Raw genomic sequence first — 20,873 nt, forward strand, 5'->3', positions numbered from 1 at the left:
AACTGCCACATGGAATTATTCCTGCACACTGCACAGTATAAAAGATGACCATTATACTTGACAAGGTTACTAATAACTTTCATTACATGAATTACGTTTTCAACTATTAATAAAATTAGTAATTACCCTTGATAAGTTTATATCTACTGAAAAACTGTTCATGTTGTTTGATAAAAATAATTAAAATGTCTTTGCAAACTCTTGAAAATTACACATCAATACAATGTAGCACATAATTATTCATACTTTTCATTGAAGTAAGATTCATTTAGTCCTCTAGTCTACATGTTCCCAAACGTAGACCTCCTTTGTGATGATCTTTTACGAATTTTTTCGTAACCTCTTCTATATTTATCTTGTCGACCTCATCTTTTTCAGTGTGACAAACTGCCACATGGTTGAGGTGGCACTGAGACATAGTTGATCTTAACCACGTCTTCAACCGTCTTAATGCAGAAAAGCTCCATTCACATTCGCAACTGGATACTGGACATACAAGCAAAATTTTCATGAGAAGAAACACTTCACTAAACACCTGCTGGCTTGTTTTATGCATTTTACAGTAAGCATCCTTCGCACCTTTCAGAGATACTGCTTTTGTTGTTCCTTTGAACATGGGCAACTGAAACTCGAGCCGTTGTGCAGAGATTTCTGGATAGAAGTTTATAACCGAGTTGTCAATCTTGCCAGATGTGATCATGTTATCAAGTGCCAGATATTGCCTCAACTCATTGTTGTCTACATTGAATCTAGTGGTCAGATGTTCTATGACTGTGTCCACAAATTCAAAATATTGGCTTCTGTAGTAATCTCTAGCTGTTGCAGAATGGTGTGCTGAGCCATCACCTGTGATCCTTCTGGGGGGTCTGCGAATGCGTGGTAGTTCAATAGGCACCAGATCTAGGGAAATGTCTCACGAACGTCAAGGTTCTCATCTACATATCGTACACATATTGCTTCCTGTTCGGCACCTGTAACATCTTGAGTGCCATCAACCATTAATGCAAAGATTTTACTTTGCTGCACTTCGTGTGCTATGTTCCTCAGTATTTGATGGCTGAACATCTCCATTATTTCATTCTGAGCCTGGAGTGATGTGAATGTGGTTTTCTTTGACAACTAGGCCGTCAACTCAGGATCTTTCTCTTCCAGGAGCTTCATTAACTGCAGGAAGTTCCCCTCCATATCAGTATGTCCACGTAATGCTAAACCTTGATGCAGTAAGAAACGTAAACTTCAGAATATTTTGGCTAGACTTCTTTTGCATTCTTCCTGCTGCTTCTTTTTTTCATAGTGTAGCTGAACAGTCACTAGAGTTACATCAAGTGAACCTTCTGGAGATATAGCGAATCTGTGCTGAGAGGAGGATTGGTGTTCGTTGAATTTCTGCTTTGCCTTTTTCCAGTTGCAAAAACCGGTGGATATGAAGATATACTCCACTGGCCTCTCCGATTTCCCTGTAGAAAGGCCTCTATTTACCGCCTTGGCACAATGAAAGCATATGACTTTTTAAGTCTGATTGTCGAAGTGCAGTCATGGGAACTCATCAAACCACTTGTCCTGGAAGCTGATATTTTGAGATTTTGCTTTCTGTTGTGATATTAGTTGTGCGTCTGGATGATATGGCTTTCCACACTGTATCTGTGGAGTGTCAGATTTTTCATTACTACACAAACATGTTTCACAACTATCTGGTGGTTCATGATGTGCAATAGTTGCACAAGCATTTTCAGACTCGTCCACTGATGAACATGGTATTTCCTCTGTATGGCAAGTTTCTATTCCTTTGCATTGTCACTTGTAGTACTAGTAACTGGCTTGCAGAACTGTCTAATATCGGAAAGTTTCAGATGCTTGCTTGTCATAACTGGAATCTGTTTCCCAGATTGACTCAACAGGCTAAAATACAGTCTTTATTGAAAAACTCTAACGTACAACGAACGAAGATAGGACAGAATGGAAGAAGGACTGAACTATACAATGTATACAATGTCGAACGCGCGAACTTCACAGTGACTACCGAGCCAACTGACCGCCTGGGCATCACTGGGACAATAATGTATGCTAGTTACAACACAAGTAATTGCAAGTTTCTCGAAAAATACTTAAACAATCACAAATATATTATATTCCTGTTAAAACTCATCAAAAGGCAAATACGTTGTGATATAATGTCTATAAGCACGTCTATTAAATAAAGACAACTAAACAAAAACTAGCAATACAATTCGAGTAGAGGCTTCAGGCCGTTGAAATCACTCCTTTTGTGTTCTAATTATACAAGAAAATACAATATTTTTACTATCTATGATAAGAGAATATATTGTTCTTCTACCATAAAGCACCAGAACTTTATTAGAGAGCGGTAATAATCTGAAATTTCATGGATTAATGAGGGCCACAAACACAGGTCTAATGAGCCCTGTTGTAAAATCGAGGCTCAGACTAAAGGGAGTGGAGGGGGATGATGTAGAGCGCGTTTGGATCCGAGCGGCCCGAACCTGTCGTTAACTGTACACTAAACGTACACTATGGTCAGCGGCTTCGGCAGCTAAGGAGAGTAAGGCGTTCGACAATAAAACCGGCTAGATATGTATAAGAACAAATGGATTAGAAAAACCGCACAATATACACAAAAGATTGATGCAGCTACAAGCTACAAATGGCCTGCCAGATCTAGATCACAGGAGTTTACACTTTGGAGTAATATTTTCGAATTTCATGCTCTGTTCAATCTGTTGTGATGAAAATTTTACTTAATCTTACACTACGTACAAGACGTAGGTAGATTCTGTGATCGCGCTGCAAGCCTTGCATGTATACTTAGCCTACTGACTGATAGTTGCGATAGTTCGTAACTGGTCTGTTAGTTTGGTCTGTTGAATTGTTTTATTGCATCACAGGCCTACAAATTGTGTGTTTGTTCTTGTGATTCTCATGTTCTTACCAATCGAATTACATAATTAGGCCTGTGATGCAATAAAACAATTCAACAGACCAAACTCTAGGGGGGGATGATTATATGAAGCATACCCCCACCTAAAATGAAGGGGGGATGTATCCTCATCCCCCTAGGATCTACGCCCTTGATTCTAGATTACTATGTAACTGTTTGTATTCTGGAACTCATGTGGTATAGAAAAACAGTCGAAAATATTTTAAACATTTCTGTTTTCCAAAAACATAAAAAAATCGCTAAAAAGTATAGTAAAGTAAGAATTACTTATTATCAAGGAACTTTATCATTGCGTTAAATATTTTACATTTATATTTGATATCATAAATTTCTATTACATTTTATCCGAATCTATTACAGTTTTACTGGTGCAGTGCTTCAGGTTAGATAAATTGGTTGGTTTCCCAAGGAAATCAGAAACAGTCTTACAGACACACTCTATAATAATATTATCATGATTATTATAATAATATAATTAAAGAAGTGATTCTTTGTACTATAAATTATAGATTTAAATCACAGGCAGCCTTGTGAATGAGTGCACATTTTGTTAAAGAGGCGATTTAGCGAAAAAACACGTAGAAAAGAAGTGGTTACTTATATTACAACTTTAAATATATACGAAAACTAGTGTGAGCATTTTAATAGTAATTTGTTCCAACAATAGCTTTTATAGTATATTGCTTAGCAGTAAATGTACAACTTAATTTTGTTATTAAAGACTCTGTATGCTGAAACTAGAATATGAAACGTATAAACTACAAAACTGAAAAAAATAATTGCTATTTTCTCTCCGTCTGTGATTTATAATTTGCAATATAAAGAACTACTTTTTCTACGTGGTTTTTCCGCTTTTTTGCCTTATTAAAAAGATGCGCATGTGCGCATGCACATGAATAAGTAATAATACCAAGTGCATAAGCTCAGGATCCATCTTGTATAGGTTCAAAATTTCAGGTCTTTAGTTTCTTTCCTCTAGAAGCTATGGCGGTTACACACACACAAACATATGTTTTTGTTTATTATTATAAATAAATTTTTGTGCCGTCGGTTAGGGCCATACTGTAATATATAGTTACATGACTACTTGATTAACTATGCAATTGTATATATAATATTTGATTAACACACCAGTTTTGAACTGAATTGAAAGCTGTTGCTACTTTCTTGAAAACCGAACATAGTCTTGAATAGTTTGAATGAATTCTTTGAAGAGGTGTGTTTCTCTTATAACAAAGGCACATCGGGCTATCTGCTGAGCCCAGCGAGGGGAATCGAACTGCTGATTTTAGTATTGTAAATCCGTAGACTTACCACTGTACTAGCGGGAGGAGTTTCTAAAATAGTATTACACAGAAGTGGTCAGTTATGTCACGCATGCTCTGTAAGATCTTACAAGATTTTGTTCATATTTTTTAGTTATACCATTCTAATGATCCTAATTTATCCAATTTTATACAAAATCTTACTTTGGTGTTTTACCTTTCCTTTGATTTTACATGTTATACTTTTACATCGACCTTTCACTATTGAACTTTTACTTTACCTCACCTTGAATTTACACATTATCTTACAGTGACTCCGTGTGTTAGATAACTGTGACTTAACACATTATTTTAGCGAGACTGAAACAGAATAAATTAATCACTTTTGTTTATAGTGACCTTTGAACTTTCCCGATAACACGATGCACTCTACCGCCATGCTGGATATAATTCTGGATATCATTAAATATTCTAAACTTGTTTTCAAAGGAGGTGGCAAAATGACGTTAAACAGTATAAAACTTTATATTGTATTTATCGAGTTTTCGATAAATGTGTGTCTATCCGGATTAAGTACAAATCCTGCAAATAACTCGTACGGCAATACCTCAACAACCATGTAAAGGTCGTAATCTGTTGTAGAAGTTTTCATTTTGTCTACCTGCATAGTGTAGCATATGTATTGTACAACTCTTAGCGTAATTCAATGAGATAAGACCTTCTGGTACGCGTTTTTAAGCCTGATTTTCTAAGAATATATACCTAGCGGTATTGACAAGTATTTATTATCATTTATTTGTTTATTTGTTATATCAGTTAAATGCATTTCAATATTAGTGGTTAGAGTGTATACGTTTGGCTGGATGAAACGGCACAGCGTGGCCAAGTGGTGAGAGGGCTCGACTTGTAATCTGGGGGTCGCGAGATCGAATCCCCATCACACAGAACATGCTCGCCCTTTAAGCCCTGGGGGCGTTATAATGTTACAGTTAATCCCACTATGCGTTGGTAAAAAAGTAACGAGAACGGTGGGTGGTGATGACTAGCTGTCTTCCCTCTAGTCTTACACTGCAAAATTGGGGACGGCTAGCGCAGATAGCTCTCGTGTAGCTTTGCGCGAAATTCAAAAAACAAACTTGGTTAAAACACTGTGTATCAATTACACTGCACAACAATTTTTTTGAAAAGTTTTGCTTCCTAAAAGGTTTTTGCTGATTGTGACAGGTACCTGGTGGGTATGCACAAATATAGCTTTCGTTTTGCTTCATCACGTAGGAACTCTGAGAAATAGACAGTTAACCGTTTACCGGCAATAACGTATTTAATTTCGTTTATGTTTCTAATACACTATTAAGTTCAACATAATTAAAAGCATTTTGCTCCTGAATTTCGTTTGTGTTCAATGTCCGGTGCATCACGTTGCAGTGTCCAATAGTAGTCAGCAAGCATTGACGGATTCCAACTGCCCTGTTATCGTTTTTCCATTTTAGCAATGTCCTGGTGAAACCTTTCACTGTGTTCGTCACTGACAGCACCGAGATTTGCGGGGAAGAAGTCCAAGTGTGAGTGAAGGAAATGAATCTTGAGTGACATGTTGCACTTCATTGTTTTATATGCTTTGAGAAGTTTGTCTGCCAGCTGAATGTAGTGTGAGGCTCTGTAATTGTCAAGAAAATTGTCAACAACGTCTTTAAAGGCTTTCCAGACAGTCTTTTTCGGTCCAACTAACAGATCTTCGAACCGCTTGTCACTTATAACATGTCTGATCTGAGGGCTAACAAAAATGCCCTCTTTGATCTTGGCCTCAGTTATTCTTGGGAACTTCTGTCGAAAACCTTCGCCTTCTATGTTCACTGCTTTCACGAAATTCTTCATAAGTCCCAATTTTATCTGAAGAGGAGGCAAAAACATCTTTGTCGGGTCGACAAGCGGTTCATACGCCACATTTTTCTGTCCTGAAACTAACTTTTTACGGAGTGGCCAGCTCTGTCTAGAGTAATGTGACTCTTTGGCACAACTGTCCCATTCACAGATGAAACAACAGTACTTTGTATGGCCGAGCTGCAGTTCAGAGCAACGACTTTCAGATCTCCACAGATATTCCAGTTGTACTTACTGTACTGGATGTGCTTCAGCAACATTTCCATGTTCTCAGAGGTTTCTTTCATGTGTGCTGCATAGCCAACAGGTATTGAAGGGTGAACGTTGTCATTGTGTAACAGAACAGCTTTGAGGTTTAACATTGATGAATCAATAAAGAGACGCCACTCTTGCGGGTCATGGTCACAACCCAAAGCAGAGAACAATCCTTCGATACCAACACATTAACAGAGACTTTCAACTTGTGCACAGAATTTGGTTATATCATCTTCGAAAACAAGAAATTTTCGTACCTGGTGACAGCAAACGCCATTCCTGCAGTCTCGAACCCAGCAATATGGCTTTTGCTTTTGACAGACCCAAATCTCTGACCAGATCGTTTAATTCTGACTGTGTTATGAGATGTGGATCGCCTGAGGAGCACGGTTCAAAATCCTGATCAATGTCACTGCCAGTTCCCTGCATTGCAGTTTCTTCATCTGGTTCGTCTAAGGTCCATTTCTCTGGTGGTTTCGGAATTGGAAGACTGTCGTCATGTGGCAAGAGTCTCATTGCTGAAGGCAGATTAGGGTATTCAATTGACTTCTTCTTTTTGGCAGAGAAACGAGACACATTAGTCAAACAGAAGTAACAGTCCGTCACATGGTCTTTCTGTTCTCGCCATATCATCGGGACAGCAAACGGTATTGTCTTTCGAGTGCCTCTGAGCCAAGCTCTCAGACAGACAGCACATGTCGCACAACAAATGTGAGGCGTCCATTCCTGGTCTTGATCACCAATTTTACAGCCCATGTATAGATGATATGCTTTCTTCGTAAAAGCAGTCATTGAGCGTCTCTGATGAACAAGCGCTACTCCACAAATATAGCAGAATGTATCGCGGCTGTTACGACATTGATGAGACCTATTTACCGACACCAATCGTCCTGTAAAACGTCTATAACATCTAACTTACATGTTACAGTGCTACTGAGGCAATGCTATATTCTGAAACAATACGTACACACTATAAGGTCTATATTAATCCAATGAGCAGCATCTGTGTATGCAAGCCACTTGTATGGCCTGCTGAGACAGTGTCCAGCTGGCTCCGGCCTGCAAAAGGCATGCCCGGGCTGTATACTTCCACAGAACAGCTTCCAACCTCGCCTGATTTCATGCCTGGACATGCCCAGACTGCACAAAACATTGTTCATTGGTCTCTTACAGAAACGAAAATTTTTTGACACAAATATAAGAAAAAACATGACAAAACTGAAGATTGCGATGAAACGGTACGTGATGGGCAAATTTGGATGTGATTTACTAGAAGTTGTAAATAAATTTAAGTAATGAGAATATTTATCACTATAAATACATTTATTTTATATTGTTACGTATTATAACTTATCTCGGACGAGTCTCCGATTTATTATGTTACGTACATTACGCAATACGATTTCAAATAGCCGGAAATTTTTATTTGAATGTAAAAATAATCGAATGTTAATATATATCAAAGTTATGATATTTATCAACAAGATTGATTCACACAGTTTTCTCTCTTAGCACAAATATATTTTAATATATAAATAATAATAAAATTTATAAAAGGAATTAATACAACTAGTTATAACAAATAACGGTTTATATGCAAAAGTTTTACAAACTTAAATATAACACTGAGTCTTTTATCTGGTATGGAACTGAATAATCTGTTGTCGGTTCACGGCAAGCGAATTATATCCGAGTTGATATTGCTACACTTCCCTTAATGGCTACTCTGACACCGTTTGTCCTCCACTAGAACAGTGGTAAGTCTACGGATTTACAACGCTAAAATTAGGAGTTCGATTCCCTCGGTGGACTCGGCAGATAGTTCGATGTGGCTTTGTTATAAGAAAACACACATACACTGACACTGTTTACAAGCCGACTTTTTTCCGACGAAGAAGTACTAACGTTCTAAGTTAATTCACTAAAATTAAACGGTTTGTAATGTTCGAAATCTATAAACGTTCCTGGTCGAGTATTTACAGTTTTCCAATTAATAAGCGTTTATTACAGTTACAGTTTCCGAGGTTTATAGTATACTGTCTATAGTGAACCAACAATAATAAACCGTTAGCATTATGTCTGAACTAGCATACTGTACACCACTATTAACAGTACACGCTCACACGATAGTTAAGAAACTAAGAAATTTAAACCAACAAATTATCAATAGAAGAAATGACATCTATTTTAAATAAAGAAACAAACATAAACAAACGCAAAATTAAAGAAGCCTTACTTATACAACAACTTAAACCCAAAATAAACGAATATAAAGGAACGCCTTTATACCTATATTAATATAATAAAATAAGTAAAATTACATATTCAAACATCTAACACCGCCCTCTACGTTCCGACACTCAGTTGCACAACCCCTTTCAAACATGTGGTCAGCTTCCGGTCAGTTACCTCTTTCTTTGTGAACCTGACGATGACCGAAGATGGTCGAAACGTTGTTCGCTCTTCTACGTAAAATATTTTCTCAACCCAAACGAGCCGTTTTTGCATATATATTTCTCTACAAGTGGGTTTTCTCGACATCACTGAATAATAAACCGTCTTTCCCGCGTATTGCTACGGCTACCTTTTGTACTCGTTAGGTGCGATTCTCAAAAAATTCAGCTGGTAATAGTATTGGCAATACACACATTGTACATTGTTGATTCTTACGTTCGAGAATCTTCTACAAATTTAGAGGACATGCGGAACTTTCACAATATACGTTACACGCACTTCTAAATATATATTAAACTAAAATAAAAAATATATGTATAATATTAAATCCGTTACAATATGTAAATATATATTACTATAAGAACTCTGGTGAACCTTTGTCCGTCAGTATGAGGAGTGTAATATCATATTCTTAATATTCTACGTTTAATTATACCGAGTAAACAAAACCGTTAACGGTTTGTCAATAGAGCAATTAAATTTAACGTACACGTACGGTAATGTCGACGGATAACAATAATATTTTGTTTAATACTCAACACAATAGGAAGTGTACTTGTGAATGATCACACCAGTTATTGTAGTACCTGTTTTACAAAATGTTCTACCTTACTTTGAAAGCCGTAACATATAATAAAATAATTTATTTTTTTAAAGGCGTTACTGGAAGTGATTGGCTTTAGCACATCCATTGGTTCATACGAGCAAATTTATTTATTGGTTGCCTTCAAAACTTTACGGGCCCGGCATGGCCAAGCGTGTTAAGGCGTACGACTCATAATCTTAGGGTCGCGGGTTCGCATCCCGGTTGCGCCAAACATGCTTGCCCTTTCAGCCATGGGGGCGTTATAATGTGACGGTTTATCCCACTATTCGTTGGTGAAAGAATAGCCCAAGAGTTGGCGGTGGGTGGTGATGACTAGCTGCCTTCCCTCTACTCTTACACTGCTAAATTATGGACGGCTAGCACAGATAGCCCTCGAGTAGCTTTGTGCGAAATAAAAAGAAAACAAACTTTACGTGCATAGATATTTGAAAAAGTAAAGAAATGTACTCTTTGTAGTCATATTAGGTACGTTAAATAGCATCTTTGTTACAAGTATTTATAAACTAACATGTAAATAGTATGTTGTTGATTTATGATGTTTATCTTTTCATCAGTGATCGCTATTCCATGTAACATAGTTAGATAGATAAGAACACATGTATTTGTTTTTTGTTGTTCAGTACATCACTTTCCTATTTGTTCCACATTTATACAGAGCTCAGATTCGGGTCTCGAGATTCTAGATCATTAGAACAGGGTGGTTACGCACTCATACACACACCTCGTTGTTCTTGACATATTCTGGATCTCGTTTTACGTCATTCGTGACGTCGTACGTTCACTGACGACCGTAGAGTTAGATTTATTTTCTCACCATCGTCGACAGTTAATCCAATATATCTATAGCATTAAACCTTTTACCCTGACATATCTTAATTACAAAATGTTTGATATAATCTGTACCACCGCAAAAACATTATTTAATAATTATCCATTTTATTTTACTTTTGTGAGCAGATCTTTGTGATTGTGACCATTTACATGTTTGTGTATATTTCGTTATTTCTCGTTATATCTTTAAAAAACAAGAAGGTAGAGTTGGATTTATAAACAGAAATTTAGAACAGAACTACTTTTATACACGCGAGGTTACATTCGTGATGTTAGAAAAACATCAAAGTAATCAAAATAACATAAAAATACGATACCGTATAACCCGGGCGCTTTCGAAAAGTGGGCCTTTCTTCTTCAGAGGAAAAAATCCACCTTATGAAAGCGTTCGGGATAAAATACCTTAATTTGATTTCTCCAAAACGGGGACAAAGGCCTCCTGGAGAGGCCATTTGTTATAAACCCACACACTAGTATACAGCAGTGTGTTGCCTGCCTGCCATCAGTAATTTGTTTGTTTGTTTAGAATTAAGCATAAAGCTACACAATGGGTTTTCTGTGCTCTGCCCACCACGGGTATCGAAACCCGATTTTAGCGGTGTAAGTCCGCAGACATGCCGTTGTGCCACTTGGAGGCGTTAGTCAGTAGACACTAAAATAATATCACACAAGCAACGCTTAATGTTGCAATTTGTACTGTTGTGACGTTACCAAAACGTGTGCATACCACGAATAAAGATAACAATTATGAATACTGTTGTCTACAACACAGTATAACAACACACGAAAAAAGTGTTACTTTTAGTTTTGGTTTTATTTACCTTTGAAACAGAACACTTTCGGGAACTCTGCGAAAGTAATCTGGTATACATGGGGTAACTGCCTAAACAAAGTAAATTAATTATAACATCTTTATTTGTTTATCTGAATTTTCCCCACTGGAACAGTGATAAATCTACAGATTAACAACGCTAAAATCAGGGAGTGACAGTGTGACTATCGTTAATGACATCATCCAATGTCAAAGATAAAAATCGATTAAAAAACATACTTAAATTAGCATCGCCGCTTGCAGTTGTAATAGTGGTACTAAAGTAATACATTTCTTATATCTTACTACAGCTAAATAAAGAATTCAGCTATGAAGGTTGTACAAACGCTGAATGCACAACATATACAATAGATCCTAATGACATTTTCCAACATGCAAACGTGTTTGTTTTATCCAATACATAAGAGGTGTAATGTAAGGTAATCGTGATACCCTGCTGATGATCTGTTTCGACATGTAACAGCAATTTACCTATATTTATATTTGTCTTAAAATAATATTTTCATTAAAAAAAGTAAACTACTCCTTTGAATTATGAATGTGAATATATTCTCTGCTCCTGCTCTTATGTTATGTTACGCATTCTGATTTTTCTCGAACAAGTCTCCGATTTATTATGTTATGTACATTAAGTATTACAATTTCATATAGCTGAAAATTTGAATTGTATTTAGAAGATAATTTAATGTCGATATGTATCAAATTTGTGATATTTGCCAATAAGATTAGCACACACAGTTTTCTTTCTTAACACAAATGTATTTTAACATATAAATAATAATACAATTTATAATAACAATTAATACAAGTAGTTATAATAAATAATAATTTATATACAAAAGTTTTAAAAACGATACTGAGTCTTCTATTTGGTCTAGAACTGAATATTTTGCGACGGTTCATGACGAGTGAATTAATTCTGAGTTTATATGGTTACAATTCCATTAATGGCTAGCCTCATGCCGTTTGCAAGCTGACTTTTCTCCGACGAAGATCTCTAACGTGTTCATAGAAATACTAACGTCCTAAATTAATTTACTGAAGTTAAATGGCTTGTAATATTCGAAATCTAGAAACGTTTCTGGTTAAATATCTGCGCTTTCTCGATTAATAAGTGTTAATCAAAATTATAACTTTCGAGGTTTATGGTATACCAGCTGTAGCAAATAATTTTATAATCGTTAGGCGAGGTTCTTGAAATTTCAGTTGATAACGATGTAAAACTTGTATTGTTGATTCTTACATTCGAAAAGCTTCTACAAAATTAGATAACAGGCGGGACTTTCGCAATACACTTTTAATAATATAAGTTACATGCATTTCTAAATATATGTTAAACTGAAATAAACCTAGATATTAAAATAAATATATGCTATTAAATCTGTTATAGTTATCAGTTAAAACTATATTTATGTATATATTATTTTCTGTTATAAGTTAAATAAAATTATTCCTTACTTGATTAATATATAGTTTTTATTTTCTTAAGTAAATAGTTCTCCATAATTGTTTATTATTACTTGTACATTTTTTATATAAATAATTAAATCCTCTACTATTACTAGAATAGAATTACCCGTTCTTACAAAAACAGTTTTGTTCCTGGTTGTGTAAATAACATTCAATGTTCCTACGTAAACAGCATCTTTTAATACTACATTGCTTTGCGTCATTTTCCACAGTCCACTGGTTTCATGGAAGAACCCATTCCCTACTCTCAGATTGAAGAAATCCATTGTCTCCCTACCTGGGTGTCATCACAGAAGATATGTATCAGAATCGTGATTCCAAGTGGTTCTGTGGTGCTACGGGTAGGAAATTGTTCGTTTAGTGTGAAGAGTTCGATTAGGGCCAACATAAATATAAATTTGTAGAGCCATGCACGGTGCAGAGTATTTTTGAGTGAGGATAGCTTTACATCTACCTATATAAAAAAGCGGATTTCTGTGTAAAATGATATATTTGAAAAACATGTTAAAGAAAAATAAGTATACTTTTATTACTAATATATCCATTCTTAAGTACATATTTAATACTAATATTTTAATACGTAAATACCGGTTCTGGAAAGATATACGTTATAAATTGATAAACATCAGTATACACAGACACATATAAACAGGAATTTCAGATTTCTTAAACTAATTTCTTTATTGTAAAAACTCTCTCTGTCTACACTTCGAATTTTCAAAGTAACCTATGGACTTCTTTGCGAGACGGAGGCTAGTAACAAAGGACCAGCCTCCACCAACGAAAACTGTTGTAATGTTTTACATAACAAGTGCTATGAGCAAATAGAAGCTATTGTAAATAAACGTTATTTTTCAGAGAACCCGAACTTCACAAAACGTGTATTCACTTAATTGTACAGCAATCCAATCGGACGAAAATTCGATATACTTTTAATAGCATATTTTAATGTAGTGATATCATGAAGAAATCAGGCCAAACTAAAGAGTTTACTTCATTCATAACTGTAGTCAGTAAATGATGTTTATTTAAACATTGTGTAACCTTGGGGAGCTATGTATCAATAAGTTCTGTTTAAATGTTTGTTACAACTATAGTGGCAGTTACATTTCAAACGTTTTGAAAATTAATTTTTTAACGTCGTCTTGGGATATATATACATATTTGGTGTATGATTAAAATCAGTTACGCTAATATTTAGTACCAAAAAGGAAGGAAGTGTAATATACCATTTTTATTTTACAGTATTATCTGGAACAGTTAGATTGTTGTAATAAATTATCACTCATTGACTATACAGATATGTGCATGCGTATTAATATTGTCGATTTTCTTTAAGGTCAGCAGTACTTACGTACGAGATCAATGGCTTCATTCTCTTTTTTGGAAGGTAAGTGTACAAGTATTTATGTGTTTACATATTCATATGCAATAAACCTTTTATTAGATATGGCAAGCCCCCCGCTAGTACAGCGATAAGTCTACGGATTTACAACGCTAAAATCAGGGGTTCGATTTCCCTCGGTGGACTCAGCAGATACGCCAATGTGACTTTGTTATAAAAATACATACACACATACTGCCCCCAGTAACTCAGCGGTATGTCTGCGGACTTACAATGCTAAAAACCGGGTTTCGATACCCGTGGTGGGCAGAGCACAGATAGCCCATAGTATAGCTTTGTGCTTAATTCAAACCAACAACAAGAAGATATGGCAAAATTATAATTTGAACTCAAAATATTCTACCTGTTTTAGAAAGTTTGAGAAGGAAATATAAAATTGTAGATCAGCCTTAAAAGAAAAATTCCTATAAGTAAAAAATGTATACTTTTACTCAGAGGTCCAGAAGTGCACCGTTAGACGGAGTACAATAGAACACCATAAAGTGCAATTTAATGATTTTATAAGCTATTTTTCTTTCATCAAAATATGCCCAGCCTAGCTTTCATCACTATGTTCCAATCTCGAGACGAATTGCAATAAAATCTCTAGCCTATGGCATCTCAAAGCTGAGATAAAGGTAATTACATAACACCGCAACTGAGAAAACCTGGTAAACTATAAATTCTACATATAAGCAGTTCTGACGAAATTATAAGTGAGTTAACAAAGTTAATATAAAGAACAATACCGTTGTCAGTGAACAACTTTTGAAGCTGTCGAAACATGATCATAATTAACTAAGCATAGAAAACTCCATGAGGGACTAAATAATGCAGTGTTAAACCCACCAGTGGCTCAGCTGAAGGCCTGAGAGCTCACATCACCAAAAACCAGGTTTCGATGCTCAGGGTGGGCACAACACAAACCATTGTGTAACTTTGTGCTAAACAACAAACAAACAAAATGCAGTATTAAAAAGCACAACAGACCTAATAAATGATAAATACAAGAAGTGATATTGTTGTTCTGTGTATAAAAATTATTCTACAATATATATATATATATATATTGATTTTCCCATATTTATTATACATAATTATTTCTACTATTTGATAATAACTTCCATTAAAATGTTAAAAATTAAGCTAATGTTTTATTTATAAATGAAGCACATAGTGCTCAAGCACTACACTACGGATTGTATTTGTTTGTTTTGAATTTTTGCACAAAGCTACGAGGGCTATCTGCACTAGCGTCTCTAATTTAGTAGTGTAAGACTAGAGGGAAGGCAGCTACTCATCACCACCCACCGCCAACTCTTGGACCATTCGTTTACTAAAATAGTGGGATTGACCGTCACATAATAACGCGCGTACGGCTGTAAGGGTGAGCATGTTTGATGTGACGGGGATTGGAACCCGTGACCCTAGGATTACGAGTCGAGCGCCCTAACCACCTGTCTATGTTGGACCACGAATTTAATTTGTTGCTAAGCACAAACCTATAGAAAGAGCTATCTTTGCTTTATCCACTGTAGGTATTGAAACCAGAGTTTTAGCGTTATGTATACTGCAATATCTAGATATTATGTTTTGAAATTTAAAAAAAACAAGAAAAAATATCTAATATTTTACTTACTCTGAGTAAAGTAAAAAAAGTCAGTGAATGTTTTTGTTTTGTTTTTTGTCTACATCTCACAAAATAATTAAGAGGAAAAGCGAAGCGAAATAAAACACAACTCACTGAAATAGCGGAAAGATTAGAAATGAATGATACAATACTTTAAGTGTAACAGAACAAATAACAACTAAAAATTAAAGTAGAAATGGAACTTAAGCAATACACTGCAAGACTGTCTACGAGGACAAACGAAAAGAAAGGAGATACTAGGTCAGTGCGCACGCTTTGAAATCTATGTGTCTCAACCATTGAACTCCTACCTTGACTGTACAGCAGGAGTCATTTCCACTAGTTGAAAAGTTGAGCCAGTAAGAGTGATTTGGTTGTCAACATCTTTAAAGTTCCACCTAATATAGACAGTCTAGACTGGCACTAGCTATGGAAGCTACACATCTAGAATCACGTTTTGCACATGATTAATGATGGTGTTTTCATCCATACGATTTTTTTTTAAATCATAAGTTTGAATTTTAACTACAATTTACAGGAAGACGTATATTGTAAATACATTACACTCATAAACTGCTCAGTAAAGATAAGATCTATCGTTTTAGTATTGTAAAGACTCTTCCAGTTTTTAATATTTTACTGTACGAGTAGAGATTCTGTGTTTTCTATATATATTCACTCTAGAGTGGGGTGATTGATTTCACACTGTGGTAGATATAAACAAAATTTATTATCCGATATTATGGTTTTAGAGAAGGGCGTATAACATGTGTTTTATTATGCTTATCAGAACATGCGTTTGAGTTGTTGAAATAACAGTTATTTTTCACTTAGAGAACTATGCTTCGTCACCAGATGTCGCTCAGCCGAACCGAAGGATGCGATATACTAATGAAGGAACTAAAGGTATCTGTAATATTTTGTTTCTCCTCGCTTTATATATTCATAATAATAAATAGCGTTCTTTGTTTTTATAGACGTCTGGATATACTTAACTTTCTGTTTAAGATAGTTCGACATTTTAGATTTATAGAAATTAAAAAGTAACAGACGAGCAGTTGTTTGGTTAATTGTAATAATTATAATGTTAGTAGCATTAATTACCTCAAACTCGTAAATGATTAAACAGTCCAGTCAGTTAATGTAGGATTGTGCACAAATGTTATTTTTTTTTATTAGCAGGGTAAAGTTTCGTGTTGTTTGTTATTAAGCACAAAGCTATACAAATGTGCTCTGTCCATCACGGGTATCGAAACCCGGTTTCTAGCAGTATAAGTTCAGAGACATACCATTCTTCAATTGAGGGAAGGGGTAAACTTTTTGTGCTCCTGAAGTAATATTACATTATTATTATTTTCGAGTGTACACATGCCACAGATATTTCAAAAGGTGTATTACTCGTAAAAACAAAATATATTTGTGATGATGATTAATTATCATATAGATACACAAACAGAGAAACAGATGTAAGCGCATCTAGGCTTAAAGGAATACAATTCTTGCTATGTTACAGGTGGTTAGAAAATGGAATAGATTTATTCTACAATTTAGAAGAACAGTGAAAAAATCGCAGTTCGTATTGAAATGATAAATAAATGAAATAGTTACAGCTAGTAGTTCAAAACCATACGTTTTAAGTTATAAAATAGTGTAAACATGTATTTTTCTAATGTTTTTGAAACCATTTTGATGTATGTTAAGTATTTCTATTCATCGTTATAAAACTGATGGAAATATTTTAATTTCACTGAAATCATAGCCTCCCTCACAACAATTGCTCGGCGGTAATTCTGAAAGCCTATAACGCTAACAATCGGTAGGCACAGTACAGATAGCCCAATGTACAACGTTGCGCTTAACAACAAAACAAACAAACTGAAATAATAGTGTAAATGACAACTTGAGCACCAACACTAGTGAAAATAATTTAAAATTATGGTTGGGTAGATTTCTGAAAATTTAAAACTGTTTTTTTAAAATCCCAGATTTTCTCGACAAAAACTGTTACAGATGTTCACGAGAGTTAAAACTTCCAGCTGACTCGAACTCTGTTCTGGTGAACATAAATCTTTGGTTGGTTTGTTTGTTTTGAATTTCACGCAAAGCTACAAGAGGACTCTCTGCGCTGGCCGTCCTTAAGTTAGTAGTGTAAGACTAGAGGGAAAGCAACTAGTCATCACCACTCACCGCCAACATTTGGGCTACTCTCTTACCAACGAATAGTGGGATTGATGGTAACATTATAACGCCCTCACGGCTGAAAGGGCGAGCATGTTTGGTGTGACGGGGATTCGTACCCTCGACCCTCAGATTTTGAGTCGGAATCCTCAACTACCTGGCCATGCCGGGCCACTTTATCATGGAATAATAAACTGGAAACTATCTTAAAGTATTTTGCGATGGATTATTTTAAAAAAACAATAAATTCATTGCTGAAACTGACGTCATGTAAAATGCTTTAATTGGTATACCAACAAATTTACAGCAGTATCTCAAATTATTGATGGTTATTCTTTTAGTTTCCATCCATAATTTATTCGTTATCAGAAAGACATATTCGACATCTTGATAAAAATAAATAATTTTAGTTATTTTCCTTTTATTATTTTCTTAATATCAGTTTTCAATATAATTTTAGTTGAAAGTTTTGTGTCCTAATATTGTAATTTCCTTATTACACAGTTTGATTTTTGGTGTGATTTTTCTCGGTTGTTTTTCTGTATTTTCACTGTATTTCATAAATTCTTTCAGTTTTGTAACTTGCTGGTTAATTATGAAACCTTAACCCACTTTGTGTAAAATCTCTCATTTTAGAATTGAAGATATCATTGTAAACTGCTTTCAGTATTATAATTTAGATATTAAATTAGCTACAGGACGCATGACGTTAAGATCGAAAAATTTAATAATGTAATGTAGACATAAATATTTTATGTCAGGTTTTTCCAGCAAAGTAAGGAATAGATTATACATATGATAGGAATTAAAGCATTGTGTAAAGTTTCTGCTAGCCGGTAGAGTGAATCAGCCAATGAATGGCTTTGTTTCAGCATCGATACACGTGATGAACAGAGCAAGGTAGCCCATTATGTAAATATGTATGCAGACATAAATTTTTATGTCAGAACATAAACAAACAAAAGTTTCTGCTAGCCGGTAGAGTGAATCAGCCAATGAATGGCAAATAACGTTTGTTTGATGTTAAATATTTTATGCAGGTTTTTCAAAAAGTAAGGAATAGATTATACTATACAATAGACTTATCTTTGCTCTGTCCACCATAACGTTTGTTTGATGTTAAGCACAAAGCTATACAATAGACTTATCTTTGCTCTGTCCACCATAGGTATCGAAACGCACTTGTTAACGTTATAAACATTCAGGCTTACCACTGAACCACTGGAGAGGAAAGAGGCAGCTACCAATATATCGGCTATGAAATTGTACAAGTAAATTTATTTTTACGTTGATGTTGAACAGTTAGCGTTACTTTAAAAATAGGTTTATTTAGTTACTAAAGGCACAAGCCTATAGAATAAATAAATAAACTAACTTGTTGTATTTATGTAGCTTGAACTTTGAATTATTTTGCGCCAAATAATTTAAAAGAACTTCTCCTCGAAAGAACAACTTCACGATGATATATATATATATATATATACTTTGCAAAAGTTGCTTGTATAAGGTGCCCGGCATAGCCAGGTGGGTTAAGGGGTTCGACTCGTAATTGAGGGTCGCGGGTTCGAATCCCCGCCGCACCAAACATGCTCGCCCTTTCAGCAGTGGGAGCGTTATAATGTGACGGCCAATCCCACTATTCGTTGGTAAAAGAGTAGCCCAAGAGTTGGTGGTGGATGGTGATGACTAGCTACCTTCTCTCTTGTTTACACTGCTAAATTACGGACGGCTAGCACAGATAGCCCTCGAGTAGCTTTGCGCGAAATTCAAAAAACAAAAACAAACAAACAGAAACTATGATGTCCGAAGTAATTCATTGTAGTTCAATGGTTTCTAATGTTAGAAATCTATAAACATTCCTGGTCCAGTTCTGTAGTTTTCTTATTAATAGACGCTATTCACAATTATAGCTTCCTAGGCCTATAGCACACCAGCTGTAGCTATCTCTCGGCTAGCTACCTTTTATAAGAATCACGCGAGTTTGTAGAAATTTCGACAAAATTCACGCGCGCTTTCGTCAAACAAGTATTGTTCATTTTTCACTTTCAAGAATTCTCCAGAAATTTCGAGAACAGGCAGGACTTATGTACACTTAAGAATGTACATCACCTACAAAAAAGAAGTGTATTGCGTAGGCACTAAAATAAATGTACAACGGTAAATTCGCTACACTTGAGAGCGTGTTGTTTTCTTAATTTTATAGAAAGTTGATTACATTATCTTAAAACAATTTGTAGGTAGTGTAACGACACGTAAAATCGCTCTCTTTTTGAAAGATTATGTAAAAGCCGTTTACGATGCAAAATATTCACACACTAAAATTATAAAGACATTTTCAATTTGAATATTTATAATTTACAAGAGAGTGATATCTCTTGTACTTAATGACAGCGGAAAACAGAGAAATATGGGTCAACTAGGGGTATCAAGACTATCCAAAAAAGAAACCTACAATAAACTGTAACTCGGCTGTGGTAGGCAAAATGCAGCGTTTTGTAACAGGTGAGAATCCACGACCACAAATTTCAATGACCAAAGCCGTCTACGTGTCACATGTATGCAATATAATCAAGAAGGATTTCTATCTGTTAAAGCAATACAAGTACTTACACAACATACCAATCAAGTCACTAGGCGCAACGCCTAAGGATTTTTTGTGTGACTGAGCTGTTGAAAGCGGCACTGGAAAATAGCTGTTCTCATTCAATAGGTGGCGTATGAAAACCATCAGAGATGAAGAATGTGCTTTAGACAAGACAGTCTCACGATGGAGTTTTTTTGTAATTGAAACCATGTTGTAGGGAAATTGTCAATATACATGGTAATAAGAAAAAGCATCACTGTACGAAGCATCATAAACTATAATGATGTACAAAAGCTCCAAAATTATTTTACTACACTACATGACCAATTGTATGTGGACATCCCTTCTAATTAGTGGGTTCGGCTATTTCAACCACACCCATTGCTAACAGGTGCATAAAATCAAGCATACAGCCATCCAATCTCCACAGACAAACATTGGCAGTAGAATAGGTCGTACTGAAGAGCTCAGTGGCTTTCAACGTGGCACTCTCATAGGATGCCACATTTCCAACAAGTCATTTCGTCAGACTTCTGCCCCTAGCAA

The 20,873-nt window shown here is 35.4% G+C and overlaps 1 protein-coding gene across 7 annotated transcripts in view; it reads left to right on the plus strand.

Moving 5' to 3' along the window:
- The window catches only part of LOC143256931 (C-Maf-inducing protein-like), an 80,413-nt gene that overhangs the window by 6,082 nt on the left and 53,458 nt on the right, over positions 1–20,873 (plus strand). For 6 of the 7 annotated variants that reach the window (XM_076514825.1, XM_076514824.1, XM_076514821.1 and 3 more), the window contains exons 2-4: positions 12,764–12,892; positions 13,891–13,941; positions 16,400–16,471. In XM_076514825.1, the coding sequence (XP_076370940.1) occupies positions 12,764–12,892; positions 13,891–13,941; positions 16,400–16,471 (252 nt within the window). The remainder of the gene's footprint in view (positions 1–12,763; positions 12,893–13,890; positions 13,942–16,399; positions 16,472–20,873) is intronic. The other variant, XM_076514823.1, reaches the window with a different exon arrangement.

Source organism: Tachypleus tridentatus, chromosome 7 (genome assembly GCF_004210375.1).
Source record: "Tachypleus tridentatus isolate NWPU-2018 chromosome 7, ASM421037v1, whole genome shotgun sequence".
NCBI lineage: Eukaryota > Metazoa > Arthropoda > Merostomata > Xiphosura > Limulidae > Tachypleus > Tachypleus tridentatus.